Source organism: Hyperolius riggenbachi, chromosome 4 (genome assembly GCF_040937935.1).
Source record: "Hyperolius riggenbachi isolate aHypRig1 chromosome 4, aHypRig1.pri, whole genome shotgun sequence".
NCBI classification, from domain to species: Eukaryota; Metazoa; Chordata; class Amphibia; order Anura; family Hyperoliidae; genus Hyperolius; species Hyperolius riggenbachi.
Genome location: NC_090649.1, coordinates 132,275,336 through 132,293,651, shown reverse-complemented (window position 1 = coordinate 132,293,651; position 18,316 = coordinate 132,275,336). Strand labels below are relative to the sequence as shown.

The 18,316-nt window shown below is 42.8% G+C and overlaps 1 protein-coding gene across 3 annotated transcripts in view; it reads right to left on the bottom strand.

Moving 5' to 3' along the window:
• Positions 1–3,328: 3,328 nt before the first annotated feature.
• The window catches only part of PLEKHB2 (pleckstrin homology domain containing B2), a 65,777-nt gene continuing 50,789 nt past the window's right edge, over positions 3,329–18,316 (bottom strand). For all 3 annotated transcript variants that reach the window (XM_068280717.1, XM_068280718.1, XM_068280716.1), the window contains exons 2-8: positions 17,308–17,355; positions 14,406–14,558; positions 13,838–13,940; positions 11,865–11,904; positions 11,681–11,761; positions 7,961–8,066; positions 3,329–5,282 (exon numbers count right to left, since the gene is read on the bottom strand). In XM_068280717.1, coding sequence (XP_068136818.1) covers positions 5,155–5,282; positions 7,961–8,066; positions 11,681–11,761; positions 11,865–11,904; positions 13,838–13,940; positions 14,406–14,558; positions 17,308–17,344 — 648 coding nt within the window. In that variant the 5' untranslated portion in view covers positions 17,345–17,355 and the 3' untranslated portion in view covers positions 3,329–5,154. The remainder of the gene's footprint in view (positions 5,283–7,960; positions 8,067–11,680; positions 11,762–11,864; positions 11,905–13,837; positions 13,941–14,405; positions 14,559–17,307; positions 17,356–18,316) is intronic.

Sequence of the window (18,316 nt, the reverse complement as noted above, 5' to 3'; positions counted from 1 at the left end):
TTGCATTTAATGATTTAAAGCAGACATGACATTTAGTTCCAATGCTGCATTTAATGATTACGAGCAGATATGACATTTAAGTTTCATTCCACTTACAAAACATGCATTTTCCTCACAATTCCCTTTTAGTGTATAAATGCATTTGGTGACATTGAAGACAGTCAATGAAATGCAAGTGTTTCTGACTTGCATACAAATTATATGCAAATTGTATGGTGCTTGGTACTGGACCAATCAAATTATGATGCATAGTTACATAGTTTGGTTGAAAAAAAAATCTGTCTATCAAGTCCAACCAGAAAAGATAAAGACAGAAGCAAAGCAAGCATTTAAAATTTCTGCTTTAGCTCCGTCCTCCACAATCAAGTTGCCCGCCTGATCTTGGAAAAAGTCCTACATTCTCTACCATCTTTCTTTTAGAGTTTATATATTTGTAAAACTTTTTTGGGAATTTGATTTTATCACGAAGTACTTATTTTTCCCGCTTCCAGTACTGCAAGTCTGATTACTTTTTTGCAGTTTTTGTTACATTCCCTATAATTCTTTAGTGCAGATGCAGTCCCCTCATTCTTATGGGCACTAAAGGCATTCCTTTTACACTTTACCATGTCTAAAACAGTATTATTTACCCATATTGGCCCTTTTTTTTTAGATCTAGAATGTTTGTTTCCATAAGATATGTACATTCTACAATAGTCAGAATCTGTTTGAAAGTTTGCCATTTACTTTCAGTGTTCTTGCCCTGTAATTTACTCTTCCAGTCACACTAGAGGCATTTTCGGCCTTTTTTCAAGTGCAGGTGATTTTTAAAATCGCCCCCAAAATGCTTGTGGAATGAATGTCTATAAGAAAGTTCATATCAGCGCGGTTCATGCGCTGTGCGTTCAGTAAAGCTGTGCCTGGACCGTTTTAAGGGCGATTTTGCATATAATGGAAGGTATAGGAAGAGAGCGAAACGCTCACAAAATCCCTTTGTGGAGCTAATGCACTCATGTTTTAACCTCCTTGCCGGTTATCCCGAACTCAGTTCGGATAACCTGCGCAGGAGGATTTCTCAGGCCCCGCTGGGCCGATTTGCATAATTTTTTTTTGTTACAAGCAGCTAGCACTTTGCTAGCTGCTTGTAACTTCCGATCGCCACTGCTCGCCGCCGATCCGCCGCAATCTGCCGCGCCGAGTCGCTCCCCCCCCGCCCCGCCTGGCCAATCAGTGCCAGGCAGCGCTGAGGGGTGGATCGGGATTCCCTATGACGTCCATGACGTCGGTGACGTCATCCCGCCCCGTCGCCATGGCGACCGGGGAAGCCCTGCAGGAAATCCTGTTCTGAACGGGATTTCCTGCTTACTCTGATCGCCGAAGGCGATCGGAGTGGGTGGGGGGGATGCCGCCGCTCAGCGGCTATCATGTAGCGAGCCCTAGGCTCGCTACATGATTTAAAAAAAAAAAAAAAAAAAAAAACCTCCTGCGCTGCCTCCTTGCCGGAGGAATTAAACCGGCAAGGAGGTTAAAGAATAAATACATTGTATTTATTATTTTCCGGGTCAAAGAGTTCACTTCCTGACTTGCGTCATGGAGTGAATAAAAAAACGCTTAGAAAAGCACTTTTCACAAACACGGAACGCCCACCCAAGCGCCAGGAATCGGAAAAAAAACGCTACTAAAAAACCCCGACAGATAACGCGAGCAGAACGCAATGTGAACGAGCACTTAGCGCGTCCCTGAGCTTGTTAAAGTTAGCCTTTCTAAAATTCATAGTTTTAGTTGTCCCCTTGTTCACAATACTGATGAGTAGTAGGTCAAATATTACCATATTATCCTTTAGATTGTAAGCTCGCAAGGGCAGGGCTCTCACCCTTTTGTGTCATGGAATGTTATTAATGTAATTGCTTGCACACTGTAAGACATTTATACATTTCAGTCATCATGTTAAATTTGCTATTGTAATCAGCAGTTCTGTGTTTTATATCAGTGTTCATATTTGATGTATATCATTGTCTGTATCATTATGTATCCCTTGTTTGTTTTCTTACATTGTACAGCGCCACGGAATATGTTGGCGCTTTATAAATAAATAATATTAATATTATGGTCACTCTTTCCCAAATGTTTTTAAACTTGTACATTAGATATAACATCTGGTCTATTTGAAATGACCAAATCCAGCAGAGCATCTCCCCTGGTTGGTTTGGTTGCCATCTGAGTTAAGTAAATGTCTTGCAGTGTCGATATAAATCTGTCACTTTTACTAGAGGGAGTGGCTGCAATTTCCCAGTTAATGTCTGGATAATTGAAATCACCCATAATTATGGCATTTGCTTGCAGCTTTTTCAATCTGCTGCAGTAATTGCACTTCCTCCATTTCATTTATGCGTGGAGGTTTATAACAGACCCCAATAAGCAATTGACAACTGTTATTTCCGTCACGCTGGAAGTGTATTTCAATGGCTCAATTCCAAGCTGCATACAATCTGCACATATATTTGCATGTAAGTCAGAATTATTTTCATCCCATTGACCATCTGTACATACTACACAGTATCCCAGTCTGCCCACAAACAGGTTAAAGCTTTGTTTTGATTTTATCTGAATATTTTACAATAACATTTCTGCGTAGATTTAACAGAACTCTATTAACAAAAGTACATAAAAGACACTAGCGTGAAAATAATGACATTTTAATGCTCCCTTGAAGCTCCAGTTCACCTTTATAACATTCGCTGTCTAGGATCTGTTTTCTAGGCCCTCTCAGTTCTGCTTTTTTATGTATATATTGTATTACAATCGGTGCTCATTGTACCCTAATAATTCCCTTTAACTGGACTGAGTACACATTGGTATCAGGCTAAGTACCAGCTGACCTGACAAGAGAGTTAAAGGGATACTGTAAGGGGGTCGGGGGAAAATGAGTTAAAGTTACCTGGGGCTTCTAATGGTCCCCCACAGACATCCTGTGCCTGCACAGCCACTCCCCAATGCTCTTGCCCCGCCTCTGGTTCACTTCTGGAATTTCAGACTTTAAAGTCTGAAAACCACTACGCCTGCGTTGCCGTGTCCTCACTGCCGCTGATGTCACCAGGAGGGTACTGCGCAGGCCCAGTATGGTCTGTGTCTGCGCAGTACGCTCCTGGTGACATCAGGGGAAGCGAGGCCCCGGCAACGCAGGAACAGTGGTTTTCAGACTTTAAAGTCTGAAATTCCAGAAGTGAACCAGAGGCGGGGCCGGAGCATCGGTGAGTGGCTGCGCGGGCACAGGATGCCTGCGGGGGACCATTAGAAGCCCCAGGTAAGTTCAACTCATTTTCCCCCGACCCCCCTACAGTATCCCTTTAATCTGCTGCACACTGGTTCCCGAAAAACACGCTTATTCTGATTTGTGCACTTCCTGTCTCGTGCTTTATATAGCTAATTATGACTATCTTTCATCTTACCCCAGTCATAAACCTGCCGTCAGTGGTTCATGCAAGAATCTTTTATTAACGGAAATCTGAAGTGAAAATAAACTTATGAGATAATGAAATGCATGTGTAGTACAGCTTAGAAATAGAACATTGGTAGCAAACAAAAGAGTCTCATATTGTTTCCAGTACAGGAAGAGTTAAAGGGAACCAGAGATGAAGGTTTCACACAAAATAAACATATCAATCGATAGCTTGTAAAAAAAAAAATGCTCTACCTGATAATTGTGCCGCTCTGGTGTGCCTTTCTTAGTGTTTTTTATCCACTGTTGCTCCAGGAAAAATCCAATATGGCTGCTGGCTCATACCTGTTCTGCGGGTTATGAGCTGTTCTGGATGTGCTGTCTAGGCTCTATGAGACTATAGACAAGCAGGGCTGCTGCAGCCTTTCATCTGTGTGCATTCAACTTCATTATTCTGGTATGCTGTGTGGCTGCCTGTAGGAAGTGTCTCTCTTAGGAATGAAACTGCACAGATAATGATGATAACTGCACACAGATCACAGATGAAATACTACAGCAGCCACACTTGTCTATTGTTTCAGAGCTTCTTCCTCTGCAGGAGCAGCTCCTCCCAGTCATCAGAGCTCTGAGTATGCAAAGCAGGAAAGCTAAGCAAGGAGGGGGCAGGCTTGGGCTTGAAAGGCTTCATTCCGGGTCAAACTTAAAGTGAACCAGAGACAAAGCACCCTCATGTATTTTACCATATATATCAGTGGGAACATTAGAGAAAACACCTACCATGCTCTCTGTTTCATCCTTCCCTGCTCAGCCTGCTTGTTACAGCCCTGATAAAATCCCAGACTGAGCATTCAGTCTGGCTTTGCTCAGGAATCATTATAGCTGAGCCATTATAGCAGAGCCACAAGGAGGCAGGCTTGGGCTTGAAAATACATCAGAGAAGACAGACTCAGCTATAATGATTCATGAGCAAGGCAGACTGAGCAGAGAAGGATGAAATAGAGAGCAGGGTAGGTGTTTTCTCTAATGTTCCCACTGATAAATTAGTATATTACATGAGGGGACTTCGTCTCTGGTTCACTTCAAGAAACTTCAGTTGTTATCTATTCAAATGAGCTTCTCTGAGCTCTTTTGACTAAACTGGGTCGAAGATAGTCCTGTTTTCTGAAGCACTTATATACCAAAGAAACAGTGAGAGACAACTTCAGATAAGGTTTTACTGCAGGGAAGTTCAAAGGGTCATTAGCTCTGCTTTGTTTTATAGCTTAGAAAGCAGAGTGTGATTTGTAAACTGCAAATATGACAGAATGATGCAATGTTATAAATAAAGATATATATCACTGAAAATAAAAATATGAGACTCTTTTCTTTGCTACTAATGTTCTATTAATTATCCGTACTACACTCATTCATTATATTATATTTATTTATTTTTTTGCTTTATTGTCACTTAAACTTTTTCATGGTCTCCAGAAATAGATGTCCCCTCATTGTTAGCTGTCCTGTACACTTCCATAAGGCATCTAAAATAAACTCTTTCCAATGCAGATCAGATTATTTTATATACAAACAGAATCGCTGTAGCGGTTTTTACTGTTTTGCACATTTTTTATGCCTGCACAACTTTGTACTGTCTCTTGTACACCTAGTATGTTAGTGTTTCAGTAGGCTATTAACATGGAAATATAGGACATTTAGTGCATTTAATAAATCTATGCTTTTTCAGAGTGAAGAGGCATCTAGAATCCCCAGAAGAGAGAGCCAAGGGCCATTCCTGTGGCTGCCCCTGCCAGCATCCCCATCGCCATGTCCCCATCATGGTCATAGTATCTCTCTCGGATGATGATATGATTGCTTCCTCCAGGACCTGCATTGGTGGCAGATAATAAAGACACAGTTAATACCAGTGATTGGCTTCATTAAAGAGAATCTGTACTCTAATATTCTTACACTAAAAAGCATACCATTCTATTCCTTATTTTCTCCTGTGCCCCTCTGTGCTGTTTCTGCCACTCTCTGCTGCAATCCTGGCTTGTAATTAACAGTTTTAGGCAGTGTTTACAAACAAACTAACCAGCTCCTAATAGGTTCACATATACAGAGTGTGTGAGTCATTCAGTGTGCAGGGGGCCTGCAGAGGGTGTGTATCGCTTCTATCCAATGACAAGCAGCCCTGCACATTCCACACATTCAAAGCCTTAGCCCGACAAACAGGACAGAGGAAAGATACATTGATTTATTACAGAGACAGTGTAATTAGGCAGTAAGCCCCAGCACATTAGAACAGGCATAGGAACTTATATGATAGAAGAACTAAGGCTGAAAAAATTGTTACAGAGTCTCCACACCGAAGCGAAAATACACTTATGAGATAATGAATTGTATGTGTAGTATGGATAATGAATAGAACATTAGTAGAAAATAAAAGAGTCTCATATGTATATTTTCAGTTATATAGCTTTATTTATAACATTGTATCATTCTGTCATATTTACAGTTTACAAACCATACTCTGTATTTTAAGCTGTAAAACAAAGCAGAGCTAATGTCCCTTTGGACTTTCCTGCAGTAAACCCTTATCTCAAGCTGTATCTCACTGTTTCATGGCTGTTTAAGCTATTTAGAAAACAGGATTGTGTTCAACCAAGTTGGTCGATTAGCTCAGAGAAGCTATTATGCATAGATAACAAACAATTATGCATAGATAACAAATAACTCTGCCTGTACTGGAAAACAACATCACAACATCACAAAGTCACGTGGTCCCACCGACGTCATCAGGTCTGTACTGCGCAGGCGCAGTAGTTCTGCGCCTGTGCAGTACAGACCTGATGACGTCGGGGGGACCACGTGACTCGCGCCGTGGAGCGCACAAGAAGCCGACCCGGAAGCCGACCTGGCAAGGTCAGCTTCAGCAGCGAAGGACACCGGGAGCCACCGGAGCTGTGGTGAGGGCACAGGACGGTTGCCAGTGGCTGGAGGAAGCCCCAGGTAAGTGGATTTTGATTTTATTTTTTGCTTGGATGTTTCCTTTAAAGTGGATCCGAGATGAACTGTTATTCATTGCATAATTGTGTTCCTTACATATAGTTTATAGGGCATTCCTCAAGCTAAATACTTTTTTTTTTAATACTTAATTCCCTATAAACTAATCAAGCCTTGCCCACAGCTTCTCCAAAACGCCAAGACACTCAGATCCAGTAAGGGCTTATGGGAGCGCAGTCTGGGCAGGAGGAGGAGGAGGTTACTAGCCATAGATTTCAGAGTCAGAGGGGAGGGGGGAGTGAATTGTTCACAGGCTGGGGGCTGGAGATGCAGTTGCAGATTACCTATGTAATGATGACAAACAGAACATGGCAGCTCTTATTGTATCACAGGAATAAATCATCATAAACTGTTGAAGCTGTATGCAGACAGATTTGCTGTGTAAACTATCTAAACTTTAGAAAAGATATATAGACAAGTTACTTGTTATAGTTAGTTTTTCATCTCGGATCCGCTTTAAGCACTCACTAACATTAGCAAATTAATCATATTTCCCTTATTTGCTTAAAGAGGGAGCAATTATTGGTTTAAAAAAAGCACATTTTTGTTGTGTTGTACAAATAAGCAAGAAAAATCGAGGGCTTTACAGATAATGCATAGTAGTAAAGCACAACCCGTGCCATACAAGGATGGATTAAGATGAAATGGGGCCCTAAGCAAGTTAGTAGTTTTGGCACCCTCTCCTTATGGTCCTTTTGGTAATCTGAAATGGGAATAGATCAGAGAAAGTGGCAGTTGGGCCCCCTGACACCCACTTATGGCCCATACTCACGGGCAGCAAAAGTAGCCTGTCGCCAGCACACGTGAGCGTGTGGGCGACAGGCCGGCAACAGCTCGTCGCCACGTCCCTCCGCGGAAGAGGGACCAGCGGCCGCGACGGAAGCTGTCGCCGATGTTCCTCCTCCCCCCGCCGGAAGCTATGCGTATCCCAATGGAGGTTGCTGTCGCTAGTCCGTGTACTCACGCGGACTAGCGACAGCTGCGGCGGACATTTCAATCGCCTGGCGACATCAGCGACGGGCGACAGTTCGGGTTGCGCGCCCATTCCGGGCGACAGTTCGGGGTGCGCGCGGCCCATACTCACGGGCGACCTGTCGCCGCAACACGCGCGTGCCGCGTGTTGAGGCGACAAAAGTCCCTCGTGAGTATGGGCCATAAGCCCTAGGCACCAACCTAGGTTGCCTTGTAGATGATCCTGCTCTGGTGACTGAGATAAAGGTTAAGCCGCCTTCAGTAAGGCCAAACACCTTTGATCAGTATCTGCCCCTTCCCCATTGTAAGATGTGTGGCTAGAATCTGTGCCCGCCCCCAAGTATAAGAAGTGACCAGGACTACAATAAGTAATGCTGATATCTGATTACTCAGGCCTGATCATGTTGGTGGTATATGAATTAGCCAAGAACCATGCCTCCTAATTTACATGTAGAACTACGTGATTTAATGCTGAAATTATTACAGTGCAGCTGAAGCAACTTCGTGCTGATGTACACTAATCCTTACCTTGTTGCTGGATGGGATAGGCAGTATAGGCTTGTCCATCTCTCGTGTAGATAACTTGTGACCCCTGAACTGGATATGTCCCAGGATACTGATCATATCCATATGGCTAGAAATAACGACAGATTCATCTGGTTATTACCGGTAGTTTCTTTTTCATTATTGCAGTAACATACTTATGCTGGGTACACACTATGAAATTTTCTGGCAGATTTACTGTCAGATCAATTATTTTCCAGCATGTCCAATCTGATTTCCAATAGATTTCTGACCGTTTTCTGATCGATTTCTGATAGAAGTGAGGCCTCCTGCACACTGCATGTGATGGTTTTTTATACGATCTGATTAGTGATTCCAATTAAAAAACAGCGGCATGCAGTACCTTTTTTAATAGAAACCAAAAATCAGATCGTATAAAAAAATCAGAAACGCATGTAGTGTGCAAGAAGCCTGAATAGAAAACAGTCTGAAAATGATTGTAAATCAGATCGGACATGTTGGAAATAATCAATCTGACAGTAAATCTGCCAGAAAATCTCATAGGGTGTACCTAACATTAGACTGACTCAATATTGACTTTAGCTTCCTAAATCAGAATCAGCATTTTTATGACCCCGCCTTCACGACTCCTCATCCTGGCTTGCTGAACAGGCAGAGCCAAGATTTGAACCCTGGTCTCCTGTGTCAGAGGCAGAGCCCTTAACCATTACACTATCCAGCCGCCCCTAAGTATTAGGTATTCCTATAGCTCGCATGTCATTATTGTAAGGCGCCATGGTCCCCTCCAGATATAAGCAGAGTGGCAGGTTTAAATCCCAGCCAGGGCACTATCTGCATGGAGTTTGTATGTTCTCCCTGCAACTGTGTGGGTTTCCTCCAGGCAATCCGGTTTCCTCCCACACCCCCAAAACAAATATAGTTAATTGGTTTCCTACTAAAACAAAATTGGCCCTAGACTATGATGGAAATATGCCTATTGTAGGGATTAGATTGTGAGCCCCTCTGAGGGCTTGTTCCTACCTAGGACGTTTTCATTTCTTTTTTAAGCGCCAGCGATTTTCTAAATCGCCCTGAAAGCGCTTGTGCAACCCTATGTGAGAGTTCACATCTGAGCGGTTCGACTCCGATCCGCTCAGCAAAGTCTGCCTGTACCATTTTCTGAGCGGTTTTGCTATAGGGAGGGTATAGGGAAATTGCAAAGCGCTTGAAAAAGTGCTTTGTATAGCGACTTCCCCAGTGCTTTCATGAATAAATACATTGTATTTATTCATTTCCGGGTGAAAGAGGGTGGGCGGAGCCTAAGCACGCACGCTACCTATCCGGAAATACGCGGAGGACGCCGGCACAGATGTGGAGAGAGATGCGCCTAGTCGATATGGAGATGTGGGATATGCTGTTTTTTTATCTTTTATCTGGTACACTTTAAGAGGGGCCTATGGCCATACTAAACTAAACTTGTTTACGCTATGAGAAGCCCTCTATGCTTTATTTATACAGCTGGAGTTGTGGAAAGACTTATTGATACGATTCTGAGCATGAGGAATATCTGGTGAGCAGGGCACCTAGGGGGGCTGGTTCCCAACCTGCATGTGGTGGAAGGTCTCCTGCACAGTGTGTATATGAGCACAGGGTGTACTGTTACCAGAGATACCTGCTATGTTCTTATCTTTTCCTCTAGGAGACATATAAAGAATTCAAGAAGCGCCGCTGTGTTAAACTTGAAAGAGTTCACTTTCTGAGGTCAGGAAGTGAAAAAACAAAATTGCTCTGCAAGTGCTTTTCTAAGCACAAAGCGCAGGGAACAGTGACAAAAAACTAAATAGAATCGCTCAGCGTTTGTGATAGCACTGGCAATTTATGATGTGAACAAGTCCTGAGGGACAGTTAAGTAACAAGACTATATATTCTGTACAGGACTGTGGAAGATGTTGGCGCTATATAAATACTAAATAATAATAATAACCTGCTTTCAGTGGTTGCAAGCAGACATGAGGCTGCTGTGGGTAGTGGAGCAGCCTGCCTGCCACTAGAAGCAGGTAAAGTACTGTGCTCCACTGCAAGTCAGCACAGGAGGGGCGCCATGGGATGGGGAGATGAGAAGTGGGCCCCCCTTTATTGTTCTATTGCTGCTGCCCTGAGTGGAGTCCAAATGCTCAGAATCTGACAAAAGGAATCATTTTCAACATCTAATCGTGAATCATGAAGCTACTGGTAGTGCACATAAAAAGCCCATTACATACAGTACACAACCTCTTTTTTGACGCTACACAGACTGACAAATCCAAGTCTACAATTTTGTGTTTTTGTGGAAGAAAACATCAGTGTTCTCCCCAGGCTCTTTTAGCTGGGTGCTCCACCCGGCTAATTTTGGTAAGCACCCAGCTTGTTTCCCTATCCTTCTCCTATGCTGTCAGCAGAGTTGCGCTGGCCCTGCATTGCCCCGTCGCACCCCACCTGGCTACTTTTTCATGCCACCCGGCTGGAGAAAAAACTCTGGGGAGAACATTGCACATAACGAAATTTCCTGCTATGGGTGGTACAAAAAGTTTTAAAAGTAAATATGTTGTCGCTGTTTATGGTGAGAGCCCCAATGGCTGTAATTATTTTGTTTGTATTTGAGTTTCTTAGTATGGGCAGGGATCATTAGTATGGGCAGGGATTTACTTAACTAGTATGGTGAAGAGTAGTCAAGGCTTTATTTAATTCAAGCATGTAATTAGCACCAAGCCTGCAACCCCCACCACCTACAGGGATCCTCAGCTTCAGGGGCCAACACCTGGGCAGATGACCACAATCCTCACTTCCCTCCAATCCTGCTGTAGCAAGCTGGTCCATAGTGTCCATAGTGAATCAGGCCTGATGACATTAGCTGGATTTACATGAATGGCCCCATGGCTTATAATCTGCAGCTCAGGAACTTGTTAGTGAGCACCATTTACATTCTTTATAAACACGTTGCTACTTTTTCCCCATTTTTCTAAACTAGAAGTCCTTTTAAACATTCATTAATGTTTATCCAACACACTTTTTTTTATTTATTTTTTTAGCAATATTTGACGAATATTTTTTAGTTCCATCTAAGATAACAATGCTTAAAGGGAACATGAAGTGAGAGGGATATGGAAGCTGACATATTATTTAATTTTTCAAGAATACCACTTGCCTGGCAGTCCTGCTGGTCCTCTGCCTCTAATGCTTTTAGAGAGGGAACACATTTGCAGCTCCCAGGATTTGAAGATGTTTCCCCACAAGGCTTTTGCCGCATTTAATTTTTACAGTAGCCATTGATTTCAATTTAAAAATTGCATGCATTTTGCGGGAAAGTAGTGCAGGTTGTATCTATTTTTTTTAACACTGTGCAGAATTGCATATGCCTCTGGAAAGCGTAGCAGCACCATAGACTATTATTACATGCAATTTCGCATGCATTTTTGTAAGCGGCAAAATGCTGCAGATTTTCTCAAGTGTGACCCCTGCCTTTCCATAGACCCTGAACAGGCATGCAGATCAGATGTTTCTGACAAAAATCTAAAAAAGTTTAGCTGCATGCTTGTTTCAGTTATTTGATTCAGACGCTGCTGAAGCCAGGGAGACCAGCAGGAATGGCTGGCAACTGGTATTGTTTAAAAGGAAATAAATATAGCAGCCTCCATATACACCTCACTTCAGGTTCCCTTTAAAAGACAAGTAACAGAGCTGACAATAGCCTCATTAGGCACTTACAGGTGGTGCATCATACTGAGAGTAGGGCGGAGCAGGACCAAATACTGCTTCATCATACATCAATGGTGCAGGCAGGATATTCTAGGAGGAAGAATACAGACGAGTCATTGGAAGTACACAGGGGCTAATTTCTGAAGAAACAGTGGGTCATGCTAAATATTTGTGTGACACATGGAATACATACTGTTTTTGTTCTGGCATCCCGTAAAGCCGTTTCCCAGGCTCTGAAAAAAAAAATAATTCAGACAAGTTAAATTCACTGTCATTTTAAAAGTGCACTTAAAGCCTTGAAGTAAACTTGAAGGGATTTATAAACACTGAAAAGACCACTGGGTGCAGCAGCTGAGGTACTGCCTGCCATTTACCCTAACTAATCTCCTCTGCTGTTGTCAGTGCTCTGGCCTGCTAAACCGCTTCCTGTATCAAGTTCTGCTTCCTGTTTACAGCTCAGCCCTAGGTGCAGTCACATTAGCTTGTATAAGCTTATACATAAAGTAACTGAGAAAAGCTCAGATTTCTGTATCAGCACATGCCAGCTGGGAATGGTGAAAGCAGCAAGCAAGGCTCAGTTCATGTTGGAGCCAGTACCAGACATTTTTTGTCCATTTTCATTTTGGCAAATGGTCATGTCAACAGCTGGTGTTTTGCAATCCAGCTCCAGTGTGGACCAGATCACAGAACCTTGAGGGCCCTTTCACACCGAGGCGGTGCGGTATTTTTACCGCACCCCACCGCCATGCAATGAAAGTCTATGGGTACTTGCATACTGCCGAGGGACGGCGTGACGCGATGAAAGTGAAGTTTTTGCCGCATCCCCGACTTGCAGCAATCTGTGTTGTGCTGGAAGTCATGTTAAGTTTCCAGAATGAAGCAGGCACACCTTCCGTCATCCGATTTCGGAGGGGGTGCTTGGTGAAGTGGTATAGGCAGTACCACATTCAAGTCAGTCCACAAGGATCACCAGCACACCACCAGCATACAGCACACCTTTTATTGTGCTAGTCTCTACAATAATCCAACAATTGTTTTGGGGGCCACGCAGGGTCCCCCTTTATCAAGGCATGTGGTAACCACATGCCTTGATAAAGGGGGACCCTGCGTGGCACAATAAAAGGTGTGCTGTAAGCTGGTGGTGTGCTGGTGATCCTTGTGGACTGACTGGAAGTCATGTTAGTCTATGGCGACACATGGATTTTAAAAAAATTACAGAAGCGACGCATGTGCATAAGCGTATTTTAACAATACGCTTCCGCATACCCGAAGCAGGTGATGGCAAGCGTGCGTTACTTCCTGCTTGGCCGGTGGCCAGACAGGGAATACTGTGCAATAGTGTGTCGGGCGCGACGCACCGCATCGCTAACGCTGGTTTTCAGTCTGAAACCAGCCTGAAACTCATGTGTCCTCCTCATTTTTATTCTCTGCACTGTTGATTTAAAGTCCCTGTCAGGTAAAAACTTGTGTTCGACCAGTGCTGGGCAAGCTACGGCCCCCGATATTCCTCTCCTCTCCCTCCAGAGTTGCGAGCAGGCAGCGGGGGAATTTGAAACTCACCTTCATTCCCGAATCGCATCTCCATGGTAACAGGGCATCACATGACGGAACGTCGGGACGTACCAGTGTTTTATACGCTGGATGCCAGCATGTAATAAACTGGTACGTCCCGACGTTCCGTCATGTTACGCCCTGTTACCATGGAGACGCAATTCAGAGATCAAGATGAGTTTCAAATTCCCCCGCCGCCTTTGTTTGCTCAGCCCTGTGTTATACCAATGCCTACCCTTTCCCATTAGCCATGTAAGAGTAGAATAATTATTTTAAGGTGCCCCTAAACACTTTTTTTTTCTGAGAACAGCAGTTATTACATAAATATTGCTACAGATTGCTCAGCAAGCTCATGGTGAACCAAAACTCCTAGGAGTGTGTACGAGGCTGAAAGAGACCAAAAACCCTCCTTACTCAGTGGCATTGTGGGCACTCCGATTTCAATCTAGGTGTGAACCAAGCCTTAGATGATGATAGGGACATGTGACTATTTTAAAGATTAGATTGTAAGCTCCTCTGAGGGACAGTTAGTGCACAGTAATTATGGAGCTATAGAAAGAGACAGATATCTGGTACTTTATTATATTGTTTTATAACAAAATGATAAATACATACAAGCAGTCATCTGTGCTCTCAGCAAGGAGGTTTACGACCTTTCCTTCATGGCATATAATCTGCAGGCAGCAGTCCTTACTTCTTCCTTCTGGTAAAGTGACATCTATAATACAAAAAGCAAATTAAGATAACCCTAAACATAAGTTAGAAAATCAAATTATGCCTAAAGTCTTCTATTTGTATTAATTTATCACAAGAGGATATTATTGTTTCCTACTAGCAGGAAAATTCAGCAGACGGTAGATTGAGAAGGCTCTCTCCATATGGAGGGTTACTGATAGTCCAGTGCATCTGAAAATTATCAGATACCTTACAGTTGAGCTTCAGGGAAAAGGCATATATATATAGACTTAAAATGCATATGTGAAATGGGTGAGTTCTATGAGTCTAGCCACAGAGCATAGCCAGCATAACTAGCTATGTGCCCACTCCATTTTCCCATCTGCAGCCCAGCCAGGGCACAGCCCCTCCCCTGGTCGCACAATGATGAGTCATCATTCTACTCTCCCTCCTGTAATTAAAATACACCTGCACTTAATGGCACATTTGCATGCAAAATCTAATGTACCTTTGCAATCTTGACCCACACGAATATTTACACAGTCAAGCTGCATTAGGATTTTATCCTCCATGTCTTGTCTCTCCTGGTCACTATAATAGATTAAATAGCCATTCGTCCAAAGGTCAAACCAATTCTTCTTCCATCTCTTCAATATTGTGCCTTAGAAGGAAAAAATATAGAATGATCAGTGTTTTTGTGAATGTAGAAGTTTTATATAAGAAGGTGAAGAATGTCATACGCTATAGATTAGATGAGAAGTCATGTTCATGATTGGGAATCTATTTGGCAAACTGCTAAAGATCCTTCCATGTGCTTCCAAATCAAAGAAAATACCTATGAAATACTGTTCCGATGGTATCTAGCCCCAACCTGCCTCTCACACATCTATCTGGACATCTCTGACGTATATTGGAACAAAGGAAATGATAGAACACATATTTTGGTATTGTCTAGCTCTGTCTAGCTGTTTCAGATGATACTTGGAATCTCCTTAGTTTTAGACCTCCTAATTATGCTTTTAGGTAAAACTCCATCAGACACCCGCAAATTTGCTAAAATATTAATAAATCACTTTTTAACTGCATCGAGGCTCATCATAGCCTCTAATTGGGAAAAAAATTGCCCATCCAGATAGCTTGGCAATTTTAGTAAAGATAAACTGGACTAAACAAATGGAAAAGCTCAATGTTTCCTTACAGAACACTGAGACGTGGGGCCTTGGGATAGTAACATAGGGAGTGATAGCTCTCCCAATCCTACTGGCTAATCTCCATTGCTTGGGGACCTGATGTCCTTTAACCTATATCTGTCTGAGCCTGGAACTAACACGACCCACCTGACCTGATTAGTAAGCTCTACGCTGTTTTTCATTTTTTCTCTGTTTGTTTCTTTTTTGAACCTAGTGTCTTGGCCTGGTCAACATGGACGTTTGGTTCATCCCTACTAAAAGAGACTCTGAGATGAGATCAGCTAAAGATTTTTTTCTTACCCGGGGTTTCTTCGAGCCCCATAAGCACGGATGCGTCCCTCGCCGTCCTCCCGCGTTCCTCCGTTCGTGAGCCCCGGTAACTGTCTCATTCGCATCAGTCGTGGTCTTCTGCGCATGCGCTGGAGGTCCACGCATGTGCAGAAGACCCCGGCTGACATTGCTGAGCAAGTAACCGGGGTTGATTGCCACTAAACGGAGGACCGCGGGAGGATGGTGAGGGACGCATCCGTGCTTATGGGGCTAGAGGAAGCCCCAGTTAAGAAAAAAATCTTTAGCTGATCTCATCTCTGAGTCTATTAAGTAGGGATGAACCAAATGTCCATGTTGACCAGGCCTATTAGTATTTTTTCTTAGTATGGGACAGACCTATAAAGATAAGGAGCTAATTTCATAGCAAATTTACAGACAATTCACTGTAATTCCCCATTCCAATAAGATTCATAAAGATTGTAATATGTATAAAATCAGATGGAGGCCTGCTTGACAACAATAAATATCCAGACTTCCAGACTATGCTAATGAATATGGGAGACTAGAGAAAAACTAAACTTAGACTGGTCAACCAATGCTGAACAGATGCTGATCTAAATTCAGAAGCACTTCCTACCCTAACTACTATCTTATTAAAGTAATGTACTTAAAGGCACCCTGATGGAGATGAAATGCTTAAAACTGTTTAAAAGGTAAGTAAAACTTACCTCAATAACAGACAAAAGCCAATAGGTGGAAAAATAATACAAACATGTATTGATCACTTGATGACGCATTTCATGGGTATCGCACTGATTTTTCAGGCCAATAAAAAGTGTCTTTAAAAGTATCTCTATTGGGGTGCCTCCTCCAAGTAAGTTTGTTTCCCATCCGTAGGGGGTCTTGGTTTGTTACTATTTTGTCTTGCTTTAACCACAAGATTTTCTCTAGTGCAGTGAGTGGAGGCACACTAACATGTAAAGCGCTTCACTGTGGTTGCCATCCACAATTCAAGTTTGTAAATACCCAATTTAATTGATTTAATTTAGCAATTTGCCAGACTTACTTCACCATAAAGGGCTCCCGTTTTTTTTGTTTTTTTTTAATGGAAGACACAGTTTACCCTCCCCCCCCCCCCCCCCCATCCCATCTTATCAAAGTATTCTGCAAATGCAGCAAATGTGGTATGAATACAAATTACATGTGAAATCCCAGTGAAAAGCTTTGTACTTTATTGCCCTTTCATATAAAATATTACAACGTTCTGTATCCATATGGGTGAATTTAAAGGGAACCAGAGGCCCCAGGAAAAAGACTCTATACATACCTGGGGCTTCCTCAAGCCCCATACGCACGGATCGCTCCCACGCCGCCGTCCTTTGCTGCCTGGATCCGCCGATACCGGGTCCCATCATGGCCGCCAGTCGGTAAGTCGGCCGGCAGACGCGGCCAATTGTCCGCATCACACGGGGCTCCCTCCATATACGTACGCGTGAGGCTGCTTACTGCGCAGCCGCATGCGTACGGGTATGGAGGGAGCCCCTGTGATGCGGACAATTGGCCGCGTCCGCCGGAAGTGACGGGACCCGGTACCGCCGATCCAGGAAGCGGAGGATGGCGGTGTGGGAGCGATCCAGGCTTAAATGGTCAAAACTATATTATTTGCAGTACTCATTTATCACTATTCATGCGACTCCATTTTCGCTACCTTACAAACATCCTTATCTACCAAACTGTGTGAAATGAAAACTGTGTTTTGTCTGGTGGCAACCAATAGATTTGATTCACAAAGCTTCCCCCATGAATTACATTGCCTTATCTGTTTTTCTCCTTATCTATCAATATAAAAACTTAAGCACTAAAGAGTACTAAAATAAGGTAAGAAACTTAACATTAGAGTTCAGCTAATCGGGAGCAGTGGAGTTTTGGGGGGATTTCTTTAGCACTTACTTTGCCGGAGTAACCATCCACTCTTTACATAAGCCATATCTTCAGCTTCTGAAAGAAAGAAGATAAAATAGTGAATAAGAACTTTGTGTTGGGGGGATTTTTTGCAATATATTCTTTTTTTTATAGTTTTTATCGATTTTTTTAAAGTTTAGTTTCAATACAAAAACAAACGTAACTTAACAGTACATTTAACAGGAACTACATATACTGTAGTAGGTCTAAGCATGACAGTAAAAGAGAGAAAGAGTATGAAAGAGAGGAAGAGGGGTACCCCAATGGGGTGTCCCTGAAAAAGGAAGAATTACATTGGCATGACATTATCATATACATAGCATATAACAGATTACAATCATCATGTAATTATGTAGACTTTATATTGCAGAATATTCCAAAAATATTGTTATGAAAACAGCAGGTACATTCAAGGATAATTCTGTCTTTTTTAGAGAGACATTTCAACTTTCTAAAATATACATTACACCATACAAGTCTGGTGAGACATGTGAGACAACCATTCAGATGTGTATCTACAGAGATGCAAGCATAAGGGCTAGTTCACATTGCTCATTTGCGTTGTAGAATAAATTTGCATGCCTGCCTTTACAGTTCTATGGGCCTGGTCACATCTCACATATCCCTGGTCACATCTTTTGTAACGGATTGCATTATTCTAACTCGCTGCATGCAGGCATTGTATTAAAGTCTATACCCAGGTCTCCTTTGCAGTTCACACTCATTATAATGCATGTATTATGTAAATCCAGCCTAATTCTTGTCATGGACGCCTGACTAGGGAGTGAAGATTGGCTACCTTCAGCTTTGCTGAATGGGATGATTTAATCTCTATATTCCACCCTTAACATGCCTCAAGGGGACACCAAGTTTTCTTTTATGGACAGATGTTGGAGCCTCACTGGATGTGGAGGATTGGCAACAATCCTTGAGACACTTACTAAGGGCAGCATGCAGGCCTCAGCTATGGAGGTATCCACACACCTTCTACATCGTA